Raw genomic sequence first — 25,088 nt, forward strand, 5'->3', positions numbered from 1 at the left:
GGCACCGCGAGGCGATAGTGCACCTTCACTCGGTCTTCCCCATCGAATTTTTCCAAACAAAAGATCCGTTCATTCGAATCACTCGTACATCACGGAATAAGTTGTGAATTTAAATAATAAATAAACAAAATTATTCCACAGGTGTATGGAAAAAATCGTGAAGTGTTTGCGAGAGTGATGATCTGTAAATATTGAAACTGCCGGATTCACTGCCAAGGATATTCACAAATACATCAGGATATTTTATCACTGACGTGATTTATTTGTGATGGGATTCATTGAAAATCAACAATCGATAGGTTGAGACGCGAGTGAAGTTTGTGTGCTTGGAGTTTTCATATTGATAGATTTTTTATTGTTTTTTCTACTATGCCCAGTCAAACAACAACGATTTTGCTCAAGTGCTCGATGGTGGATGTGCCGGCACTTAATCACGTGAAGCTGAAGTCTCTGTACAATGTGAGTAGTCGAAAAAAACAGGGATTCGATTGATTAAATTGATGATTTGCAAGTGGTTGTGATGAGGGAGACGCTGAGGGAAATTTAGGATTTTTTTCGTGATGAAGTGCTTTGTCAGTCACTTATCTGTGATAAAGAACTGAAATTGAAGGCACCTGTTGTTGAGGGCAGTCACAAACGATTGGTAAAATCACAAATATTTTTTCCAGATTAATTTTCGAGGTATTCGTCTGCAAACATTCGAATTTTGTGGTTCCCAATTGTGGAACACAGAGTCGATTTGTTGATAACAATGGGAATGAAATGGTGATTAAGGGCTGGAGAAATGGAACAATTGGCGTGGAAAAAACACTTGACATTCGGGGTTTGATTTCACATTTTTCAAAAACATGTGATCCACTTTTACGTCTTCAGTGCATTTCGAAAATTTCATGGGATATTGGAGTCAGAGGAAGTACTTTAATATTAATTTTGATCCACCGAGGGATGACCAATGTGGATTAATCAGAAATTATCGGAATATTCTGGGGAAGAATGAGTTTTACTCTTCAGTAAAAACAAATACGTTTGTTTACATTCTCGAGCGTCCGAAATTTCTCAAGTTCAGGGAGAAAGAACAAGAATTGATTTTCTTCCTTCTTAATTATGATGATTTATTTCACCGAATTCCTGCATAGATCGTAGGGGGGCTTCAGTGCTCTTATCGTATGACAAGAGGCGATTTTTCGATTGTCAATTGCGTCGCGAATCGAGATATCAAATGACCATTTACGATGAAATATTGCTCGTTGCATTTCACCATTTTCTTTCATTGTTGCACATTTCATTTGACAGAATGGACGCATCAGTTTAGCTCATTGACAGGATATTAGAATGCCACTTAGTGTAGACTGTGAACACCGTAAAATTGACTAACGAACAATGGATTCACTTGGCCGTGGCTGCAATGTCGTGTTGAAAGTATATCAAACCAGACGAGGAGTCAAGTGAAAGAGTGGCGGGACACGTGTGTATATACCTAAATACACTTGGAGCATTAACCCGTCTCGTTCGTTGGCACTGGGTGTTTTTAGGGTGGGTGGCTCAGAATGAAGAAAAATGAGAGAAATCGGGATAAATAAAATACCTCTCGGTTTCTTCAGTTCCTAAAAATTAGGCATTTTTTTCATTTTTGATTAACGATAGAATAAGGACATGACAATAAATGAGGAAAAGATATTTCAACAGTTCGGAGATCTTCGTAAAGACCGATTTTATTCGGAGAGGGGGGTTTTGGGAGGAAATATTGCCAGAGATTTTTGCAGAGGGAAAAAAATCTCAAAAGAAATGTCTTATGACGTATTCGTCTGGAGCCAATGGCTCTTATCACAATTCAACCTTTGCAAGAATGTAAAATAGCTGAATAAATTTGGGGCATTAACCCGTCTCGTTTGGTAGCACTGGGGGTTTTTAGGGCGGGATTTCAACAGAAGAAAAATGAAAGGAATTATTCGAAAAAATAACTCGGGCTTTTTCAATTGGTAGAAACTCACAGAGATATTTCATCGTAAAAGTGGAAAAAAGAGTGGTTGAGGAATTTTTCTTCGTTTATGTTTCTTTATTTCAGTCGTTACTTCATTGTTTACGAAATGGCGAGCGATAAAAATCACAGCCTCGAATTGATGAGTGAGAATTTTTTTATTTTTAACTGGCGGTACTGTAGGGTATTGCCACAGAATAATGCCAAGTTATTTTTGATAATTGGGGATTTATCTCAGGAGGTAGTGATTGCCAAGGATAAAATGTCAAATCTTCTTTGTGGAGAATTGAATTGCCGACAAAAAATGTCTCATGCTATTTTTGTCTACAATCAATTCCCACTGGGATAATCGAACATTTAGATCAAGGGATAATCACCGAGGAATTTTCCACAATTTTTTATTCCTTTAGAAATCGGGGAAACTTCATGAAAGGGCATTTAGTACAGGACGTGTCATATCTACGTCTAGGGGGCATCCTGGGGAAGATTTTTCGTGACGGTTATTCTGGGCAGATGGCCTGTGGTGTGGAAATTCGAGAAACATCACATCTCGATTTTCCTCTCTCAATTTTTTCTCACCATTTTTTTTTAACCATTCAAGTGTGTAGAAATTCTGTGAACGTGAGATAAAGTAAAGCGTACAGATTAGCAATTTCCTGGTAACTCCCAGCATTTCGATATTCTTAAATTTTCATGGAGTACAATCTTGTGTTCACATTTACATTACGGGTTCAGTTATCTATGGACGAGTGAGGCGTCGTGTTATTATTTACATTTCTTTAAAGTGTGGTTCCAAAGGCGACATTCCTCGTAAGATCGAAATATATTCCCATTGAATTATTTTTATTTCACATTACAAACAATTGGAAATATTTCTTGTATTTGTACGGTCTTTCATAGCTGTTCTTCATAATGAATTTTTATTTTCTTTGTTGAAATTCTGGGAATTCGACGAGTTTTCTTCATTTTCATTCAATAAAATCTTCGTTTTCCCCTGTTTAGTTTCCCCTAGATTGATTTTCATCCAGCGTTTTACAGAATTCAGTGGATTTTCTATTGGCTTTCATATTTGTTCACTGTAGACTCATTAAATTCAACAAGTTATCGCCACTTCCGTTCAAAAAATTTTGTCTCAAAGCATTTTTTCATAGTTCAAATGAAAATAATCCGGCTTCGTGTGTTTCCCTTTTCCAGTTATTTTCCAGAGCTAAATTTTATCATGAGTTATACGAAAACAGTGATGCTACGGTGAAATAATCAAACGGGCGCACCTTGAATTCGGTAACCCCTTTATTTTTTTCTCCCTCCAAAGTATCTCGTGAGACTCAGAAGCCCCATTTGGTCCGCAGATGTGCGTCTCGCTCGTTTTCTCCCATGTAATATTTTTTTCACCTTTTTTTCTCTTCTCATTCAGCCGTCTCGACCTCTTCTTTATACCTGAAAACGTTAGTGACCAGGTCGTCGGATGGGCCCCCGTGGCCGTGAAAGTTCCGGCTCGGCCAAGGGGGCCTTTACCGTCAAACATAGGCAAACGCGTGCAGAGGGTACCTCACGAAGTACTTTTAGCAACAATGTCGAGTTACTCCGAGGGGCAATTTGGCCTCTGGACGTTAATTTAAAAAGAAGTGAAACGAGTGCTCTCTTGAAAGATCATTCTTTAGTGTGCGGGTTTTACTGAACTAGCTGAGAAGTTTACGATTGTTGAAGAGTATAAAGAAATCATTTACAACCCCACACTTGTTATTGGGACTCAAACATGCTTGTTTGTACAAAGATTAAGACTTTATGTGGAGTATAAAATATTGTGATAATTTTTTCCACCATTTTCCGCCCAATTTAGATTTAGTTTAGTTTTAGTCCGGCCTAATTTTTAGAACAATAATTGATGGAACGGGTTTATTGCAATTGGTATTTTTTACGAGAACTAATTGGAATTGGAATTCAAGACTACATTTTTCTTCTTTTTTTTTAAGTAATGAGAAAGTCAAGTGAATTGAGAGACTCCTGTCTTTGTTGAACTTTAATTCTTTTTCTTTCCCAATGGAAAATCTTGAAATAGTTAAAGTTTAAATTCTTGTTTTATCTGGAAAATACTGAATGTGTTCCATTTTTCGCAATAACCCCTTTTTCGTAGACAAAAAATCTGCAGAAAAGTCTTTATGAAAATTGTTTCATTGCTTCTCGATTTTGAGATGTTTATCAAAAACTGCTGGCGATAAGTTAACTTGACTCGTTGTACCACTTCACTATGAACTTGCTCCACTTTAATATTCGCTAATTTTCCTTGGAAGTGGTGTGGAATGGTCTGAATCGTAGCAATACGAGACTTGATTACTGTGTAAGTGCGGTTGTTAAATTTTAACACATCGACGAATGAAAATAATTTAAATAGTTGAATCGAACAAAATATGCGTTACCCAGTTGTCTAGAATTTCCAATACATGAAATATTACAGTGCCACGCAGTCTCCTTGTTAAACCAGAAATTGCAACTCACTCGTGGTAATCAATGCGGAATTTGTTTAAATTTATATTTCGTAATGATCGTATTCAGTTGACGTCTTGACGTCTGGGTACAATCGACTGGTCCCTGACGAGCCCATCGTCGTGCCCTAACGCGCACTCGTGGAAGCACTTCCTTCAGCCGGAGACCTTTCAAGGGGACTCCACTAAGACAAGAGTGGCCCCGCTGTCGACCCTGTTGACGAGTCAACCGTGAAGATACCCAATGCTGCAAACAATGTCTGCATTGCACACGCATTTTAGAAAAATCCTTGTCTATTACGCTCGAAGGCCCTCTCATTCGCACAAACCCCAATATTCCATAAATTCCAGTACAGCTTTAAAAAAAAAAAAACTGTTCGCTTTGAATGCTCAAGAAAATTTCCAATTGAAAAAATGAGCCCTTATAACAACATTTGTTTTCATTCAGTCGCCGTCGACCTGATGAACTCGACTGGGAGACGATCGATAGGTTCAATCGAATAGGGGAATTTCGGGGTTTTTCATGAGACAATAACAACTCGATGAAGTGAAAATAAAATTCACGAAGCTTTTATTGTGACCGCGTGAGACATGAGCCAACACTTGCGGGTCTCGTTTTCACGAGTGCGCCAATTAGAGCAGTGCTGCGTCGATTGGAGAAAACCGTTGAACGCATTAGCGACGGACGGTTAAACTTCCGAGCCATTTGCGAATTGTGAAACGCCCCGTATGTTCAACCGTACATGCATTCACATTGCCGTAGCGTTGATCAATCGATAAAATTTTCGCATAAATTTTCAACGACTAGAGGACCTCCTGGAACTGTTATTCATGAGGGAGAATTGAATTTCAAACTTTTTAGAAATTTTAATATCTGACAAACAACAGGTTGCAGGTCGATAGGATCTATTTGTTGGAAACCGGGGAAATTGGTCATTTCGGGGGTACATTTGTAATCATTTTACCTCGGCATTCTCCATGATAGAGGAAAAACGTTGATTTACAGGCGAATTGAGGTGAAAATTTTCATCAACTTTTTTCGGAAAAACATGATTTATTCGAGCTTTGGATGTTTGACAATAAAAAAATTACGATTTCGATAATTTTAATAACTTTTGGAGACAGAAAATACTTGAGAATGAGCGCTAATTTTTCCAATTTCACTCAGTTCTTCGCGAGATACTCCAGTCTCATCTTCTCATTCTCTGCCCTTTCCTTTTTTTCCACTAAAAAATTAATAGCAAACAAAGTAGAGAAATGCATAATTGATGACGTCACATTCACAAGGCTGAGGTTGGAATTTCCGGTGAATCAACCGCAAGTCAATTTCACTGGGATAATAATTCCATCATCGTGATCCCCCTTCCTTCAAGTGGAAGGATAAAAAAGGGAAATAAAAAGTAAAAAACATTTTTTTAAGCACGAAGACAATTGAATCTCGTGGAACGGTAGTTGTTGAGTAGAAAAGGCAATTAACCCCGTACTTGGACATGAAATAATAACATCGAGGTTCGTATCTAAGTCCTGTCTTGCCGGAATTTAATGACATGCGAAATCAAACGGGAAACTCTCATCAGACGGCTGTATCTACTTGGATTACTTGGAAGTTGTTCGAGTGTTGTTTGATAAGACATTGAAACACTTCTGGGTTTATTTTCTATAATCATTCCGGCTTTATTCGCCAACAAAGATAACCTCAAACCTGGGAAAGGAGAACATTGCGATTAATGAAAAATGGAGAGCAAATAACAAAATTGAATTTTGGTTTTGGCTAATTATCTCAAAATCTAGCAGAGATAGCAAAATTTTTGATGAGATCTTTTTTGTGGGGAATTTGAAAAGCAACAAAAAAGGTCTCAACCACTTTCTTCTGTCTTCATTAGAACTGAAGATATTCATCAGCATCATCATCAAGATCGAAAGATCAAAATTCTGCAGGCTGTCTAATTACATGAAAAAATCATTTTAATGTTAAATAAATTTATCTTGTCCAACGAATTCATAATTAAGCGAACGAACATTGCCCTAAAGACGTCTTTAATGTCACGATGCGTGAGATAATCGTGTCGTGGCCTACATAGTACCCCCAAGTCTTTAATTTCTCGTGTGTAAACAACGATCACGTCACATCAATTCACATTTCTATTGGCATCATATCCCATTGCATTAATTGATTCTAATTCGATAACCTCCATTATCTGGGAAAGTAGTTATCAGTGATAATGGACCGGTACTCATAAACTGGTGGTCGATGTTTGCATGACCCCGACAAATTCAATAGAAAATTAACCTCAATCCTGGCAAATATGGCAAATTTCTACTCAATTATTTTTTATTTCCAATTCTTCGGTCTCAAAATGACTTTGGAAACTCTTCACTGAATTCAACAATGGGTCTAACCCAATCAAAAGCAGGTGTTTATTATATCCAGAACCATTAAACCAACAGCTGGTGACTATCGATGACCTGAGAATGCGAAAGTAAGAGTTTGCCAAAAAATATTTCAAGATTTAATGCATCTGCTCTAGGATAATCTGGCAGATGCTGAGAGTGAGCACCTGCCGACCTGTTGATGCGAATGAAAAAAAAAGAGAAAATCTCAACAGAAATAAAAATTTTACGAATACAAACACCTGCAGTTGCCAGGTGCGTTGAGAATCGTGAAATTCGTTGGAGTTAAATGCTCAAATCTCACACAGAGGAAACTGATTTATTTCCATCAACTAATTCTAGTCTTTTGTTAAATGAAAAATATCATCGAAAATCAGTAAAAAAAATCAAATGATTTTTTTGGATCATTTAACAAAAATTCTCTGAGTGCACAACTGTTTTGGGAGTTACCAACTATTTCCAAATTTTTCTCGTAACTTATTGCTATTACTTTGACTTCGGTATTGGTTATTGATAATAATCAATTGATTTTCGATGACTAATTCCTGTTATTTAATCATCTTGGAGAGGATCTGGGAGAGGATGTAGATTTCTAAGAAAGTTCTCTGTCATCTATTCTCTCATTGTTCACGGAAAACAAACGTGAGCCTTGAATTGATCAATGAAGCATCATCTCGCTGGAATATTGATCCTCAACATTATTCCCAGGAATGAGAAATGACTTCAATTCGAATGAATGGGCCTAAAAATACCATGCATTGATCAAGCCCCTCCTCCCCTCCCCCTTGACAGTCGAAACTCTGAAAGGTCCACACAATTCTAATGATTCCCACGTGGTATACTTGACCCCAATCTCTAGATCCGTTTACTACCATGAAAATGACGCATTCTGTTAAAATATCAATTCCCGAATAGATAAAATATAGAATATAAGGAAAACGGCTATCTTAAATCATCAATATCTTCCAATCAAACTACCTGATAAAAAAAGAACCAAATTAAATTTAAACTTGAAAAAAAAAATAACATCATCTAAAGGGAATTGAAATGAAGTTTCACTCTTCGCTAGTCTCAAGATCATCGATGACGGAAAAATAATCATTCAACTTCCCCCTTACACTGTTTTCATGATTTATCAGTTGTTCCAGTTATCGGATGATAAAATTACCAATGAAAAATTGCGTTGAAGTGATAACGGAAAAGTGTATTGATCGTCTGTCAGTTGCCTCGTGTCATCAATAAGATGAGAACGTACCCAACTGTTCGTGAAATAATCGGTGAATGTTTGGGATTGAATAAGAGAAAGGTCCAAAGCATTCAATCAAATAAAACAATTTTCTCCCTAAAAAAATTTCCATTCAGTCAATTAGTTTTGTTAACGACTTGACATTCAAATGCCGTTGATAATTACCTCGTAATCACTCTGAAATGGGACCTTGACTAACAGGTCCTCCCTCGTCTCCCAACAATTTTATCCCGCGTAAATCATTTTCAATAATAACATGAGAGTGCACCGAAGTTGAATTAATGTGAACAGCACAAGTGTCTCAAGTTTCAAAACAATTCTTGTCATGGTGTCTTATTGTCTTGGATCAGAGGCTCGATGTTTAGTCTACAAACTGAAGACAATAGCGGTCAATCCAGCATGACTTTAGCATTTGATCGTGCAAATACTCGTCAATAGTTGAAAACTTTGGTAATTAATGTTTAATCATTTTTTGGTTATTTAATTGCAGAGTCCTGGAACGCTACACAAGGATGTCAATGGCGGTGGGACGAAGGTCAGTGGAAAGCCGGTTGGAGGGGTGGGATCTGCTACCCTGACTGCTCTCTCATCCATTAACAATACGACTAATGGGAATAGGAGTAAAAATCCTGCATCGCACGAGGTCAGTGGATACATTTTTCCATTATAAAATCGATTAATCTGGGAATCGCAAAGGATCCAGTCGAAAAAATTCAAATAAACATTATAATTGAATAATCTGAGGTCTCGGGGAAATTTATGCAAAATTAATTCATATTAATTTACCATAATAGGAAGACAAATAAATTCCTATCGCAAATCAGTAGCAGAGAAATGGAACTTTTATATTTGTTGAAACTCTTAGATTTCTATTTTCTTTTACTTTTTTATTTATAAACATCCCCAGGAATTATCGTCACGATAATATAATTATCGAGCTGATAAAGTAGTTTACAGATAGTTTATAAATAACAATCTGTAATTATAGAAGAGAATATAATTTTAAAAGTTGAAGACAAAGGAATTTATTTTCCCTTTGAGTTGACGTAGGTCTCAGGTTTTTTAAATATCTGCGAATCTAAGGGAGTTGACCAAAATTTGCGTAATCACCTTTGTATATCTCTTGATTTACTCGACGAAAGAGATCATTACACAGTCGTTGCTGTTTGTCTTGGATTCCGAGATCATCATTAGTGATAATCAGTAGTCAAATTGACTTGCATCTTTGGAAATTGGTTCAAGTATACAGTGCTTATTTGTTCATGAGAAAACCATCTCAACAATAACATTGTTTTTTTATCAGTGTATTTCTCAAACGTAAAACAATGTTCTTATGGACCCCATCGCAAACAAACAACTCAGAGGTCCTTGAGGTTGTTACTCCCTCAATTAACTCTGATTACTAGTTGCGCATTTGCCTTGAGACAACTAGGTAATTCCCAATCCCTTAATTTTCATTCCCCAAAGACTTCCCTAAACATCTATGGTTAACATTACAATTGGATTGATCATTGTTCCATCGAATATTCATAGAATAATCGGCTGTCTAACCACACCTCAGTATCTTAATTCACTACTTGTTCATGTACAACGTGCATTTTACGTAACTATCACCCATTTCGATTCGTACCTCCAGCTATCACGAAGATACTCATGGGGGGAAAATGTATGTCAGATCGATCATGAGATTTTTCAAGGAGATGACTTTTACGTTCACACAGCCTCGTCTGTCCTTTTTCATCCATTGACATCCGGAAAAATTGTTTCATTGCGGAAATAATTTTCTTCATCTTTGAAATGAAAAAAAAAACATTCTCCAGAAATGATTATTTTTCAAAAATTGAGAAATACTGATGGACACGAACTTAATTTATTCTTCACTCTGTCAAACATGAAATTTTCAGAATTGAAGGCCATGTCCCTATCCGCAAAAAAAAATTCTCCAGACATCGCATTGTTGAAGAGAATTGCTCAATTTCACGTTTTGTTAGAAATTTGAATGAAGTTTCATTTTTCAAGAATTAGGAAAATTTAAAATTTAAATAATATCATTCGTCGCTCCTGAAATCATAATTTTTCACTTAATTTGACATAAACCGAGAGATTTATATTCTAATTGATTATGAAACACAGAAAGGTGGGTTGATAAATCTGTTTAAGATTTCTGTTTTGATAAACCAAATCACTGGTATAAAATTGAATAAAAGAATTATGACAGTATTTATCGTCAGAATTATCTCAATACGATCGAGATACTACTGACAAGGGCCACTGGCCGACAACCTGAGGCCGACAAAAATTCCAAGTCCCGGAAAATTACCTCAGCCAACGGAAGAAGTATTAATAATTCAGGAGGACGTGGTGGGAGGAGGGGGGGGATTGAATGAAAATTGTAATGAAACACGAGAGAATATCTCACGCAGCTGCATAGGTATTTGTTACACAAGACGCACAATTAGGGAGCAGTGTACCACCCATACACCATTACCAAAGTACTGAAGTCTCTCTGTTTTCAATTCGACTCCTGGCACTTTCTAAATTCACGTATGAATTAGTCAGCGTTAGTTGGAAGATGGAGAAATAAAGAGCGAGTCATAGTGTGTTAACGGATCGTTGAGCATTCTACGTCATAATCCTAGACGTCTCTATAATTATTTTTTAGGAATGAATGCTTATTAACAAGAAAAAAAAATATTCAGAGTTGCAAAACTAGTTTTTTCATGAAAATTTGAAATTTCAAGTCTTTTGGATGGCTAATGTCATGTGGAATAGTCAATGTTTATGGACAAAGTTTTTAAAAATTGTGGACAAATGTATTGTTAATTATTTTATTTAGTAGATTGAAGTGAATAACATTTCTTTTCTACAATTTTTTCTGGTTTTGTTAACCTAGTTGAATGTTATCATTCGTCATTAGTTTCATTATCACTTTTGTCTACGTGAACGACTGTCTTTATGCATAATTGGAGGGATCCAATGGATTTGAGAATGACATTTGATGGTACCATCAGCAAACTCACTTCCAGGGAAATTCATGACAAATTAGAAATTTTTAACAATCATCGTAAAAATCAAATTAACTAACTGAGGTCTCGAGTAATCTTGAAGCTTACACTTTATGGCATTAGAACAACACATTCAATGAAGTAAAAATATTTCATTTAGTTATCGTTAAAGGCAATTTGTTTACACGCAGATAAAATTGCATTTTCGGGTTTCGAGGTCATAATGAGTCAATATAACATGATAAATTTGGAACTTGAATGTGAATGATAACAATCCTTCTTTCGGCAACTAGAAATGACAAACGGTGATGATTTTCACTCTGTCAATCTCGAGATATTCATCATCGAAGGCAATTACCTTAGATAATTTTAAAAATGATAAAAAGAGCCAAAATAAGACGGTCTCTTTTGCCCCATAATTATACATTCAATGAAGTACAGAAAAAAAATCGCAGTTGTGACGCAGTCACATAATTATCTCGAATAGTCTCCTTTTACAAATCAATTGTTTCACTACATAAACGTCATTGACAATCGAATACCGATAATTGCGATTCGATGGGTAACTCGAGAGCACCGCATTGTCTCTCGCATCCGTGTCGTCTTCACATCAATCATGTCTCGTTATTCTCAACTTTCTAACTCATAATTTTCCTCATTACAAACGGTAAAAAATTTCCCAACAAGTTTCGATACTTGTGCATGGAAATTATCGATGAAAATTACTGTCGAGAAATTTGTCCGAATTTTTTATTCGTTCATTTCTCTTTACTTCAGACATTGCACTGATGAAAATATTCGGTTAATGGTACCGAATAAATTCAGGTTAATATTTTCTTATGATCCACTCGAATGACACATATATGACAGAGGTGACGATAAATCACGTCAATCCACTGATTTTATTTCGAGTTGAATTTTTTAACTGATTTAATTCCATAATTTTATCGAAAAATTCGATATTCTTTCTTTCATTTCGACGTTGTTAATTGTGTCTAATTCGTTCAGTTATAATTATATTTTAATAAAAAAAAAATGTACTTAATATTTTTTGATGAAACTACATGTTCAGGATAAAAAAATTCTTATAGAAAATCCTAATTATTACTTCTGAGCTCACACTAAGTAAAAAAAAATTGTCTAGACAGAAAGAAAGACATAAATAATTATAATTTTTTTCTATCAGTATATCGAATCTTCCGGTAATTTCAAACATGACAATTTACTGAGCAAAGAGAAATGAAATGACCCAATGTATCCAATACTCAACGTTCAAACATTGTGGTCATTGCTCCGTTTAATTATACAACGTCGAACGGCTGGAGAGCGGCGCAAGGCCATAAGTTGTATGTCATCGACCGGCGAAAATTCACGGGTTTATTCACCTAGAGCAATGAATCAGTCGAGACATCTCCAAACAAATGACGAAATCTATTGATAATTTAACCACAAATTTATGGTAATTTGACCGTCGAACATCCGTTACACTTACTCAACATGATAAATTATTAATAGAAAAAATATTAAACTAATCAATTAGGGGTTATCACGAAAGGGCCTCACGGACAGTCGGGGGGTCATCATGACACATTGATGTACAGCCTTGATGCTGGCATATGTGTTTCCCAGCACTTTGGAGGTACCGTTAGAGGTATAATAGGGTACGATGGCATATATTGCACACATATCGTATATACAACACGTACTATCCCGCCCAAGTGCCTATTGCATACATTCCTGGATCTAATGGATAGTGAGAGAGGTACGTTTCGATAATACGTCAAATGCCTGGGTGAATTGAATACAGGGTAATCGATAAATTTAACGAACAAGGAGTTCATTCGTTCTGGATTTATTATTTTTTCATTAGAAGTTGAAAAATAAATTTTATGATTGATGATGAATTGTTTTTTTAATTAAATTAATTTCATTTGAGTCATACGAACGGTTAAATTTATTGTAATGAAGAATTCATGGGGAATTAATTGATTAATTATTCTCTGTCATTTGAATTATTTCATTCACGTTGATCAATCAGGTGAAACCAAATTTTTACGATTAAAAATACATTGCGAACTTAATTACGTTAAATTTATTTGATTCAAATCAATAGTCCATTTTATTTTAAAGAATCATTCATTTGCAAGTAATGATTCATTTATTTCTTGTAATTAGAAGGTTTTGGGTGAAATTAATGGAGAAATTTGTAATACAGTTTTATTTTTTTACATTGCTCATAATTCTGGATGAATTTGGAGAAAGTTTAAATCGCATTTGCATCGTCACTTTCCTTTAGTTTCCACAGAGATGGATATGCATTGAATACAAAGATTAAATCAGAATGATTAGTTTAATTATTAAAAATGAGGAGGAATTCAACAAAACATGGTATCACTTTCGAGCGAAACTCTTTCACTTTCGAAATTTTTAACTCGTGTGGTCACTGTTTCTGCCATTTCCTATGGAAATCATACGACTGTATTGACTTTTCGGGGTAATCTAGAATGCGATCACAATTTCAACAGAAGTGTAGGTAATCATGGACTGCACAGACGCGAAAATCGATCCGCAGAAAAAAATAGGACACATTCAGCATTAGATATCTCGACATCCGCATAATGAATTGTTTTATTTATTTCTCTGAATTTTCAAGATAGTTTTTGTGATTTTAAAGTGAGATATCTTGTTCAAATCGGACTGTCTGATTGTGAGTTATTGGGAATTTTCGAAGATCATTGTCTCGCGAATTTATTCATTTGAAGAAAAAAATGACAAATTATTATCTCCCTCGGTCATATCTAACCACATCGAACGGCAACATTGACCGAGTCGACTATTTTTATCGCCTAACCAACTCATAAAACCGTCCCAGCAAACTAAACAAAACTGGGATATAATTAAAATAATTTTCCCTACACTTTAAATGCTAATTTCGAAAAAAATTGACTTCTTGCGATTTAAACCGGTTCTTGCGTAGCGTGTGAGGTTATTACCCCACACAAAAAAACCAATTTCTATTTATATTCGTATCGTCACCTGGTTACCTTCATTTCGATATAAAAAATAGTAATAATAATATGAGAATAAAGTACGTGGGAATTTCAACCCTCCCGACGGAAATATTAAATTTCTGGCCCCCAATGACTAGGGCGTGCACTGTTAGGCGTACGATAATTACAAACTTCCGAGTGTACGCTTTCGTATCCCGATGCCTTGTGCCCTAAATTCAAATTCCAATGTGATTCCATTTTATTCTAGCCGTAGATGTGAGGTTTTTTTTGGATCTCATTCGATGACCCGAAACGCATACACCGGAAATGAGTTCTGTATTTTTGAATCGTTTAATTTAACGGCTGATTAACGAGACCATTTTCATGTTTTTCGTGTTGAATATTTTGAATTACTAATTTCTTTGGAAAGAATTACGTGATTGAAAGGAGTGATATTTCATTCTAAAGATATTGTTTAAAAACTTGAAAATGAAGGAGAAATTTACGATCTTCATTCAACTATAAATCTTGAAAAATTAGGACCCCTACAACTACTCAAAAATCGTTTCAGTTTTTTTCTGTTTTTAAAAATGAAAAAAATAATTTTTCCAATCATATTTGTTTTGGATAAATAAATCCCTAAATTTTCACTGGAAAATCGACTTTGAGTTCTTTGAGTTCAGAAGAATATTTAATTGACAAAATTATATTTCTATCAATGTACGTTTTTGATGTGTGGAACAATTGATAAATTATCGAAACTTTCTTCAGTTATTTCAAAATTATTTGAAAGCTGAGCTCCACACGTGTGTTTCCTATTCCACAATTTGGTTGAGTCACATCTCATTTTGAAGATACGGAAAAAGCCCGAAAGATGAAAAAAAAAACATGATTTTCAGGCAGCCCTTCAGGAGAACATCGCCGATGAAAGACTGCTCGTTATAACTGAAATGAAAAAAAAAAAAACGAACTTTCTTTGTTTGCTATTGTCACGCTCCGTTATTAGTTTCATTAATTTTTTTTCCCTGTATTGGAAAGCACTCGGCTTCCGTCACTATCTTCCACGTGACTTCCGCTTGTCCCGACATATATCTCCATATATTCAACCATGACGCCTGCATACGAACGACTCGACTTAGGTATAACTACGAAACAAACGGATGGAAACGTGAGGCATGAATGTTAAGAATGGCAGATCACATTGTTTTTTTTATTCGTCTTGGTATTTAACTTGTTTATACAAGTGTCTTACCATTCCACCACTTCTGTCCATTAAAATTCATGGTACCTAATATCCACAGATCACGAGTAATATTGACATATGCTAAATGGATTATAAATACGATGAGAACACGCAGGGGACAGCGATCATTTGACAGTGGGCCATTTTATGGTGCCTCTGGGTGATGTCTCATTTTTTTTTTCTGCCATTAATACATTGATGACCTGCTTCCGGATGGCTGGAAATGTGACAAAAGTTTATAGCTTTACAGCAATAACTCGGAGGAAAAATTTCAGATGGCCACTACCACCTTCACGAGTACTATAAAAATTCCAATACTTTGAAAATTTCGTGTGCTGGAATGGGCCAGTAGATGGAAACCCTCGGATGGATCGATTGTTTAAACTTTTACTGAATATTTCGTCAGAAAATAACAGGATAATTGCGGTGTTAATTTTATATTCGATAATGAGACTCGCAGGGAACTAGGGGGTAATTAGTTTATCTTGTTTGAGGGAATATTCTATTGACAGTTATTGACAGTGGGTATTTATGGATTTTTTTATCTAGTTTATTCAAGTCAGGACAGCTGATGCTGATTACAAGACTTATAAATAGTATGGGAATATCAAACACGCTGAGGTTCAATATTCATAGTAAGATAATGAATGGTATCTTGAGAATATTCAGCAGTAAATAAAAGTATACAGATAATGATTTTAAATGACACTGTCATTATATTGACTGCAGTAATGGGCTTCACCATGACGTGTGGCTCATTTTCTAGACGAAGAAAAAAGAAAATTTATTTTTCTTTCGCTGCTGCATATTTTTTCGAGGGAAATAACAATTTTGAGACAGAAAAATTTTGTACAGGTGATTTGTTTTTCTAGGGCAGGAGATAGACATGGATAATTAATTATTATGTATTATTTATAGATGTGAAAATTCGGGGATTACAGTTGTTCCTTCGCGAAGGAAAAATCATAAATTTTCTCACAAAGTTAGTCTTGACTTTTTGGTACCCAAGACATCTCGTGAACCTCGTTATCGCAGTCAAGTTCTTCGTTTCCATTCCTTTTCTCGCATTCTCGTTGCATTCCCTGGATTCGATCCAACATCCAGAGACAAAGAAAACCCGATGGAAAAACCGTAGTCGTGTCGGAAGCCGTTGAGAGTAGGGGCACATCATGCATCAATCGATCCTTTGTCTGTGTTCACATCCAATTGTCAATTTTCTTATATTGTGACATTGGAATTAACTGATACCAAATCCAGTCACGGACACGTGTTTCCTCTCGCACGCGTATCTAAACGTATCCGGTTTTGAATGATTTCAATATTCGACTGAAATTAAGGCGTGAAAACAATTTCAATTGCGAAATTATATTTTTCTGTGAAATTGTGAAAGTTTATTCTCTAACCGTTTTCTGTAGAGGACAATATTTAAATGAATAAATAGAGAATAAATTTATTGACGTACGAACTCAGCATTGAATATATTAATTAATTATTGTCTGTTTGAAATTTAGATTTTTTTTCATTTTTCATGTATATATCAAGAAAAATAATTATACATCGATTGACAGCTCATAAACATGGGAATCAACGCAAACAATTTAGCTGATGAATCGATTTGAATTTAATTAAATTAATCCAACATTAACTCATTCACTCATTCAAACGAAAAATTTAGTTTCCGATTGATGTTTTTTTAATTTCGATTTTAGATCACGTTTTAGATATCGCCGTAAAAATTATATTTTAGTAATAATATTTCCATTACCCCATCAAGGATAAACAAACGAGTACAAAATTAATTTTTAATCCTCTGTTGATCGTTAATTCAATTTTTTTAAATCATCACCCTATCATCAAGTATTAATACATCAATCTTCATCATTTTATCAATCGTTCGTATCAATGACAGATCCACCGATCCATAAGGAAGCTGAACATTAAAAGTAAATCGTTCTAATGGGTTCATATAATTAAATTAAAACTACCATATTATTAAAATTGACTAATAACTAGAGATTTTTATTACAGGAAGAGAAAAGATTCAGTAAATATTCAGTAACTTTTTTCTAATGTTTAGTAATTTTTCTCTGAATTTGTTTTTGCAATTCTGGAGCAAATGGTCCAGAATTACAATAATTTTTAGGTAATTTTTATTGAACTTTTCTCTTTGTGTATTTTGGAAACGTAATTTTCAATCGAAGTAAATACTGATATTGCGTAACCTTGAAGTGGAATATCAATCAGTGGGTGGAACAATGCTGTTCTTACCACGGTCCAGATGATAAAACCGCTAGAATTGTCTTGTCGTATGCTTCTGCGTATTGAAATCCAATACCGTTACCGCATATACGCCGAGTGCAGTCGAGGTGAAGATGATTGGAGGCCTTTTGTCGATAGCATCCCGGTTTCAATAGTACCAGAGGCTCATCGTTGACAACAATTTACGCTCGAACGGATGAACCTAATGACACGATTGATTTGTCGCGATTCATCTGAGTTTCCCTTTCTGAGGATTTCCCAAACCATTGACGCTTTCTTCTTCTTTATTTTATGGAATATTTATTGGTATTTGTGGTAGGTGAGGGATTATCGTTAGTCGGTGAATGGTTGCTGTGGTAATTGAAGCCAAATTATAGGTCGTAACTAGCCTTGGAAGTTAATTTGTTTTTTCTTCATTAAAAATAAACAGATGGTGACCGAAATATTCGTCATCTATAATAATTGAAGAACGAATAGAACATGCGGAAAATTAACATTTGTACTCGATTTTTTTTTATTTCAAGAAAGTGACTATTAGAAATAAATAAATTTGTTTACTTTCATCATCAAAATCGTTCTCTGATTAAAAAAAAATCATTTACGTATTTTCTAGAGTAGATTCAATATTGTATTCCAAAGTTGGAATAAATGACCTAGAAAAATTCGCATAAATTATTAATTCAATTTAACTGAAAATTAAAAAAAAAATTCTCCATTTGATATTATTAACAGAGTTAATTGATTAACACAAATTGTTCCTACTCTAGTCTTTGAACAAGCCACTGCGGGTTTTTGAAGGTATTTCAAGAACCTTGAACATATGAAAAAAGTTTATCACATTCACTCACCCAATTATGAGTTACTGATGACTGAAGAGGATCCATTGTACCGCACTAGTTGAGTGAATTAATTTGCATTTTACTTTTAACGTTAATTTGTTTCAAGATCGAATCAATCAATGTACGGATGAATTTCAGTCGACTTTTATGTCAAACCAGTACATCCGGTAACGTAGGATGAGGGGAAAACTGGACCCAGTCGTTCCATTTCTCTTTTTTATATTCCATTACATGGAACGTCTCGACAACGAGTTTAGGTATACAGTGGGTTTATCCCCTCAGGCTGCGTGCCACACGGCTTCTCTATAAATGGTTGACATGTCGGCCAAGGGACAGAATTTCTTTCTATCCACCTGAGTTAACCCCATTTATTTTCATCTTATCAGTACTATACAATTCACTTTGTTTTTTTTGCCTAAAATTCGTCCAGTAAAAACGAAATTCTCAGCCAACCGAGGAATTTGTCACTGATGAGATGAGAAAGTTCATTCTTCTGAAGAAGAAATGACTTGAATGTCAAATATATATTTCTACGCATTCAAACTCTCCCAAAATGTCAGACTCGAAATGTCAATCTGAAAATCAGTTCTCCAAACTTTCCAGATTTTTTTATCACTTGTAGAGTCTGAATAAAAACAATTGGACGACTTTCATCATCCAAAATTGTTCTCATTGATCCTCACTATTTTCCAATCCCCAAAAGTCCAAATAAAGGCCTCAGATCCGCATCAGTGGTTCACATCGTTGCACCTGAAGGCAGACAACAACTGGGTCAGCGATAGTGTACTCGTTCGTCCAGCATTGCCACGACAAATCGCTTTGGGTTCAGACTCTGTGGGTCTGGTCTGATCTCGCGATGTGACTAGCACGTGCCCACAAATAGGCACTGCTTCTGCAATCCCCTAAAATCCGGTTGCAATCGGTTGGATACAACTTGATGGAAAATATCGGATCAGAGGATATCACATTGGCGATGGATCGATGACCTGTGAACAGATCCATTGAGACTCTATCATCAGTCAATTATCATTACGAGGTTGATGCCAGTAATTCCAAATGATTTCCTAAAAGGATCTTTCATTAATTTTCCCAAAAAACGGAATTTTGGATCTCCCATTTCTCCAAATAATGAATTATCGCAAAAGGACAAACCGTAAAAACTTTATTTTTTTGTACGTAAATCCCATTGTAAATTAGCCAGAAAAATTTAAAAAACCTGAATTTTGGCGGAAAGACCACCAAAATTGCAGAATATCCTCAACAAATTGCAATAAAAAATTCATTCATTGGTGTAATGCATCGGTATTACAACATATTACAACATTTCACCAAAACCGTTACTATAAAACAGATAAATTTCTCCATTTAAAATCACAAAAACGCGTGAAAAAAGAAATGAGAATACCAGTGATATCGATACGCAGTAAATTCGATACGGAAATAAATCACCGGTTTTATCCAGCGCGTGGAAACTCGAGCTCTCGCACAGTCAGTGAACCTCGAGGCAATTTCTATTCCGGAAGTGTAGACGAGGTATCGAGGGACAGGGACTTGAATTTCACGCGGATTCAATTGATGATATAACGCCAGTAAGATGAGGTATTGAAGTATTTATCGAGTGAGCAATTTGCATTGAGTGAATTTACTGATGTCTCTGCATCTGTCTCGGAATGCTTCTTCAAATTGATAATGATTGATGGGAATATGTTGTGTCACGTGACACTTGAAGAGAGTCATTGAGTTCAGTTGAGGGTTGAGGACTTATATTCGTCGTTTTAATGAATTTTGATGATTATTTGATCGCTTAATTTATGATTGAGTGTGAATGACAATGCCGATTCAATCATCAATAGCTATCAATTGACTGGGGGGAATTTCCTCTTTTACAGTTCAAGGGTATTTTTTACGGACTTTAAAATTAAGTTTAACTCATTAAAATCTGGTTGTTGGGGGAATAGATATTAATGACAGAAGACAGTTAAATTTTTTAAAAAATATACTTGAAATAATTAAAATATTTCAGATAATTTTTATTTCCCTTCAAGACATTTTTCTCATCTTAATTCCCTGAGTACAATATAATGTACCGTTTTAATCGGCGATAACTAGAGAACGACTGAGTGAAATTCCAAATTTTTTTTCTCATCTTCAAGATATATTCTCCACCTTCAAAATGAGTCCTGTCTCGTTCAAATCCCATCATTGAATCAAGAAATATTGATGGTTAGGGGAGGTCCATCTCCCCTCATTACGTCAAAAACCGTTGAAAAATGTTTTCAAATGGTTGAATGGGTATTTAAATTCTTAAGATGAGCCATCCATGTTTTGTAACAATCCCCTATCTCTTCTTAACGAGCTCCTGTTCTTACCTAACATCGACACATACACGTCGGCGTCGACAACACCCACGTGTCAGTTCATTACACAGAGCCACGGCCCGTAGGTGGATTTTCACATGAACATGTGGATGTGTATTCACATGTACCGTCTCTTGTATAGCAGCTGCACCTACTATTATAGGTATTAGAAAGGCTCTGGACATGAGAGATGCGCCAGGACACAAGGTAAACCGCATTGCCGGTGGGAATAATCGGTATGAAACAGCCCACTTGTTCGGTTAAGTCAATGGAAAATTTATAATAATTTTATTTAGTTGAGTTCATTACTCTGTCCAGTGGATACACCCTTCATGTATTCAATTGCTTGTACTATCTCACCATTCCTGATTGATTGAGGATATTCAACTACTTCGGCTATTTGTTTTTTTTCCAGTGAAATTTGTTCTAATTTTTTTAGTAAAACCACACAACGTTCCCTCAAGCTTTTCATCTCTATTTTATTATTCAAATATTGCTGATTCAAATCATTAGAAAATATTCTTCAAGCTGAAAGAAAATGAAAGCTTTACGGACTTTTCCACTTTCGGTTTTCTTCATATAAATTCGTAAATAAAATTTTATAGTTTTTTCTGCAGAACATTTTTTGCTGACCATTTGGAATCGAAAATTGCTAAAAAGTCGAAACGCTATGCTGACGTAATTGTGGAGAGTTAACTTGATGAATATTGTATGTTGATTGACCCCTCTAAACTATCCCGAGTCTGAAACTTTGATGGTCACGACCTTTCGGCCTTAAACTTTTATTAGTTTCGCCAAAAAGTCACACTCTCTGCCAGCTTGAGGCTATTTGTTCCACATTGTTTGCCTGGATCCTAAGTTTCCCTCGAGGATAACCCAACTCAAATGGCAAAGTTTTCCAATTCAGACATCTTTGGCCATTTATGCCCCTGACATTTTTCGCTATTACCTCAGACAGCTAGCGAACCTCACATTCTGTTTTATTTGGATTTATGGAATCCAACAATCTGGTGAATTTAATTTTTAATCTCAACCACGACGCGAATGAATATTTATATAATTTTGACACTCTGGAGAAGTAATCAAAATCAAAACACGATTGGCGTTGTTGTTTGAGTTAATAAGAAAAGCTATACCCCTAATGAACAGGGAGTTATTGAACAATAAGAAGTAAAAAGCCCATTCACCTCAACTTGTATCACGACAGAGGGGATTCTGTAGCGAAGTGCTCGACCAAGTCAAGTCGACTCAACTTTTTATTTAATTTCCGGAGCATGTCTCGAAATTGAAGGGCGATAATGAAGTTGAGTTCTGAAGATCTTGTTTGTAGAACGAAGATATCTATCAAAAAGGTTTTATAGCCAGGTTGACGTTGATTTTCTCTTTGAAAAATTGTATTTCAGGTCTTTTTCCAGAGAAAGTAATTTTTCAACAATGACAACTGTTAAAACCTGTTGCCTGAAATTAGGTTGTCGGTGGAGAGAACTTTTAGTCGGACTAAATAAAATTTGTCCATGAAATTTCGATTTTTCGTGCAAAACTTTTTTGATCCTTCGGTTAAATTACTGCGATAAGAATTCTTAAAATTATATCATTTCAAGAGCATAAATTATCAAGATCTAATAATCTTTTAAACTCTTTAATGACACCACTTGCTGTCTTAAATCCCCTGAACATCTCAAAGGCCAGAATATCAAAAGATTTAAATTCACATCAGAAGCCCTCAGCAATACCAGACCCATCATAAAGTCGCCCTCGGCAGTAGGTGGTTATAAAAAGCCACCGATTATCAATCCATCGGTCTAAAGATAAATGCCCCAGTCGTCTCGAGTTATTTTCATGTCACCCCGGCAAATAATTTCCATTTTGAACACAATTTTTTCATTAACTAATTGCATTCCATATCTCATAATATTTTTTTCTTATTTCTGTTGCAGAAGCTACCGTCATTAGGCAGCAATAAACCGTCGCGAGATACGACAGACAACAATGCTAATAATTCAACGTCGAATAATATTCACAATGTGCCCCTGCACGATCCACTCAACACAAGTGTTCATACGGATGCTTACGGTAAATTTTCAGAATAATAATATCGTAGTCAGGGGTAGGAAGGAAATTTCACTTATTCGATTATTCATGGGAAGACCAAAGCGGAGATGGAGATTTCGATTGTGTGATATGTAGGACAGAGCGCTTTGCTCTGGTAAATCCTGAAATATTCAAAAGTGAAGGTTTTTTTTTTCATCGAGGAAAGTTTTTTTTTGGTAATCTTTCGAAAACTATTGGAGCGCAACGATTGTCAAATGATGATTTCAACCGGAAATTTTTCATGGAATTTCAATAACACTATTTTTAGTCTCAATTCGATGTACAGCAGGGAAAGGTAAAATGATAGGATATGTCAACTGTAAATTCAAGTTTTTGGAGATTCTGGGAATTTGGATGAGATGAAAAATTTATTCCGAATCTGCATGGGTTTCACACATGTTATCATATTACTGGAAGTTCTGAAGATATAAATAAATACGTAATAGCATCACTGACTGTCTGCACTGGTATATGATGGATTATCGTATGAAAAGTTGATGGTAAATAACCACTAATTATCGAACAACCCGATGAACGCGTTCTAGACACAATTTGTAGCGTTTGTGACTTCTTTTAATTAATTTTTCGGGAATTTTTTTTCGGTTCCTTTTTATAAAATTTAAGCTGAGAGATATTTTTTCCAAATCTTTTAATTTATTGGGGAAATATCGAGCATTTAATTCAATTAATTGTCATTCATCTCGGTTTACTGCTTCACTTAACAACCCATGAATTGTCCTTAATTCCTCCCAACATTTAGTACATTTAAACTCAAGTGTTTGTTTAACCACTGATGATGCAGGCCGTAGATTGCCCATGACACCGCAAGAAGCCACCAAGTACTATGGATCACGGTTAACCGAGTACGAGCGTACGGAGATTGAAAAATACTCGGAGATCTGGTACTTGGGACTGTCGGCGTGTAAAATACACGGTGAAGAAGGATCTGAGAACAGTGGTTACGACGATGACACTGGTAGCTACCACAAAATTCCTCACGATCACATTTCGTACAGGTAATTTAATTTTCCCTTTACCCATGATCCATCAGAAGTCCCAATGACGATTAACTAATTACTCGATATTCATCGGAATAGATACGAGATACTTGAGGTAATTGGCAAGGGCAGCTTTGGTCAAGTAATTAGGGCACTGGACCACAAGACTGGACAGCACATTGCCATCAAGATTATCAGGAACAAGAAGAGATTCCATCATCAAGCGCTCATCGAAGTCAGGATTCTGGATCATTTGAGGAAGAAGGATTTGGAAGTTGATTCACAACACAATGTTATACACATGCTCGAGTACTTCTACTTCAGAAATCACTTGTGTATTAGTTTTGAACTTATGAGGTACGTTATCTTCACCTAATAAATATGTGTTGTGTATTTTTAATTAGTAAAGAACAATATTATCATGTGACTGAACATGTTCGATCTTTGTCGATTTATATTATCCACGACTGCTTATTTCCCACGAAAGAATAATTAATTATTTTTACCCCTAGTTTCAATCTCTACGAACTGATAAAAAAGAACAACTACCAGGGCTTCAGTCTGAGTCTGATCCGTCGATTGGCGAATTCCCTGATAAATTGTCTCCGACTGTTGCACCGTGAGAAAATAATCCACTGTGACTTGAAGCCGGTAAGTCACATTGAAATGCACACATGAACTCTCTCGTCACTCCAGAAATAGACCCACAACAATTTCCAACCCCATTGAAACTGACAGAAGAATAAAAGAAAACGTAGTAACCCGTGTATTTCCAGTCTCTGCACGCACATTATTTTGCCCCCTCTTTTCCTTGATATTATTTATGCGCGTGTCCAATAGCCGAGACCAAAGGCCATCATCTGCGTGCAGCAATGCACCTGAACGCGTGTCCTATACCTGCATAATTCCCCAGGAATTAAAAGAGTATATTAATCTTATGCTGGAGAACATTCTCTTAAAACGACGCATTAACAGTGCCAGAAATTCCACGGATTCATTCGTATTTTTCATTTTATAAATTTATTGAATCATTATTTTTTTCCTAATATTTTCTTTTTAAAATCTTTGTTCGTATGGCCTCAATTTTTGGTCTTCCCGATTAAATAACGATTCCGTAAGACATTAGACGTAATAAATCTGTTCGTAATGAGAGAAAAATCGAAAAAAAATAAAAGAAAAATATTGGACATAATAACAAAATTGCTTTT

At 35.5% G+C, this 25,088-nt stretch overlaps 1 protein-coding gene and 1 long non-coding RNA gene across 6 annotated transcripts in view; one reads left to right on the top strand and one right to left on the bottom strand.

Moving 5' to 3' along the window:
- The window catches only part of LOC135165360 (probable serine/threonine-protein kinase dyrk2), a 113,514-nt gene that overhangs the window by 83,055 nt on the left and 5,371 nt on the right, over positions 1-25,088 (top strand). For both annotated transcript variants that reach the window (XM_064126569.1, XM_064126571.1), the window contains 5 exons: positions 8,589-8,741; positions 22,729-22,864; positions 23,685-23,898; positions 23,980-24,237; positions 24,393-24,531. In XM_064126569.1, the coding sequence (XP_063982639.1) occupies positions 8,589-8,741; positions 22,729-22,864; positions 23,685-23,898; positions 23,980-24,237; positions 24,393-24,531 (900 nt within the window). The remainder of the gene's footprint in view (positions 1-8,588; positions 8,742-22,728; positions 22,865-23,684; positions 23,899-23,979; positions 24,238-24,392; positions 24,532-25,088) is intronic.
- Positions 16,071-24,594, bottom strand: LOC135165367 (uncharacterized). 4 transcript variants are annotated; one of them, XR_010299504.1, is made up of 3 exons: positions 24,430-24,594; positions 17,605-19,420; positions 16,071-16,662 (listed from the first exon to the last, which is right to left on the bottom strand). It is a non-coding gene; the product is annotated as an uncharacterized LOC135165367 (long non-coding RNA). The 4 variants fall into 4 exon arrangements; XR_010299502.1 differs by lacking the exon at positions 16,071-16,662 and having other exon boundaries at positions 16,934-17,797; positions 18,444-19,420; XR_010299503.1 differs by lacking the exon at positions 16,071-16,662 and having other exon boundaries at positions 16,934-17,946; positions 18,444-19,420.

Source organism: Diachasmimorpha longicaudata, chromosome 8 (assembly GCF_034640455.1).
Source record: "Diachasmimorpha longicaudata isolate KC_UGA_2023 chromosome 8, iyDiaLong2, whole genome shotgun sequence".
Taxonomy (NCBI): Eukaryota; Metazoa; Arthropoda; class Insecta; order Hymenoptera; family Braconidae; genus Diachasmimorpha; species Diachasmimorpha longicaudata.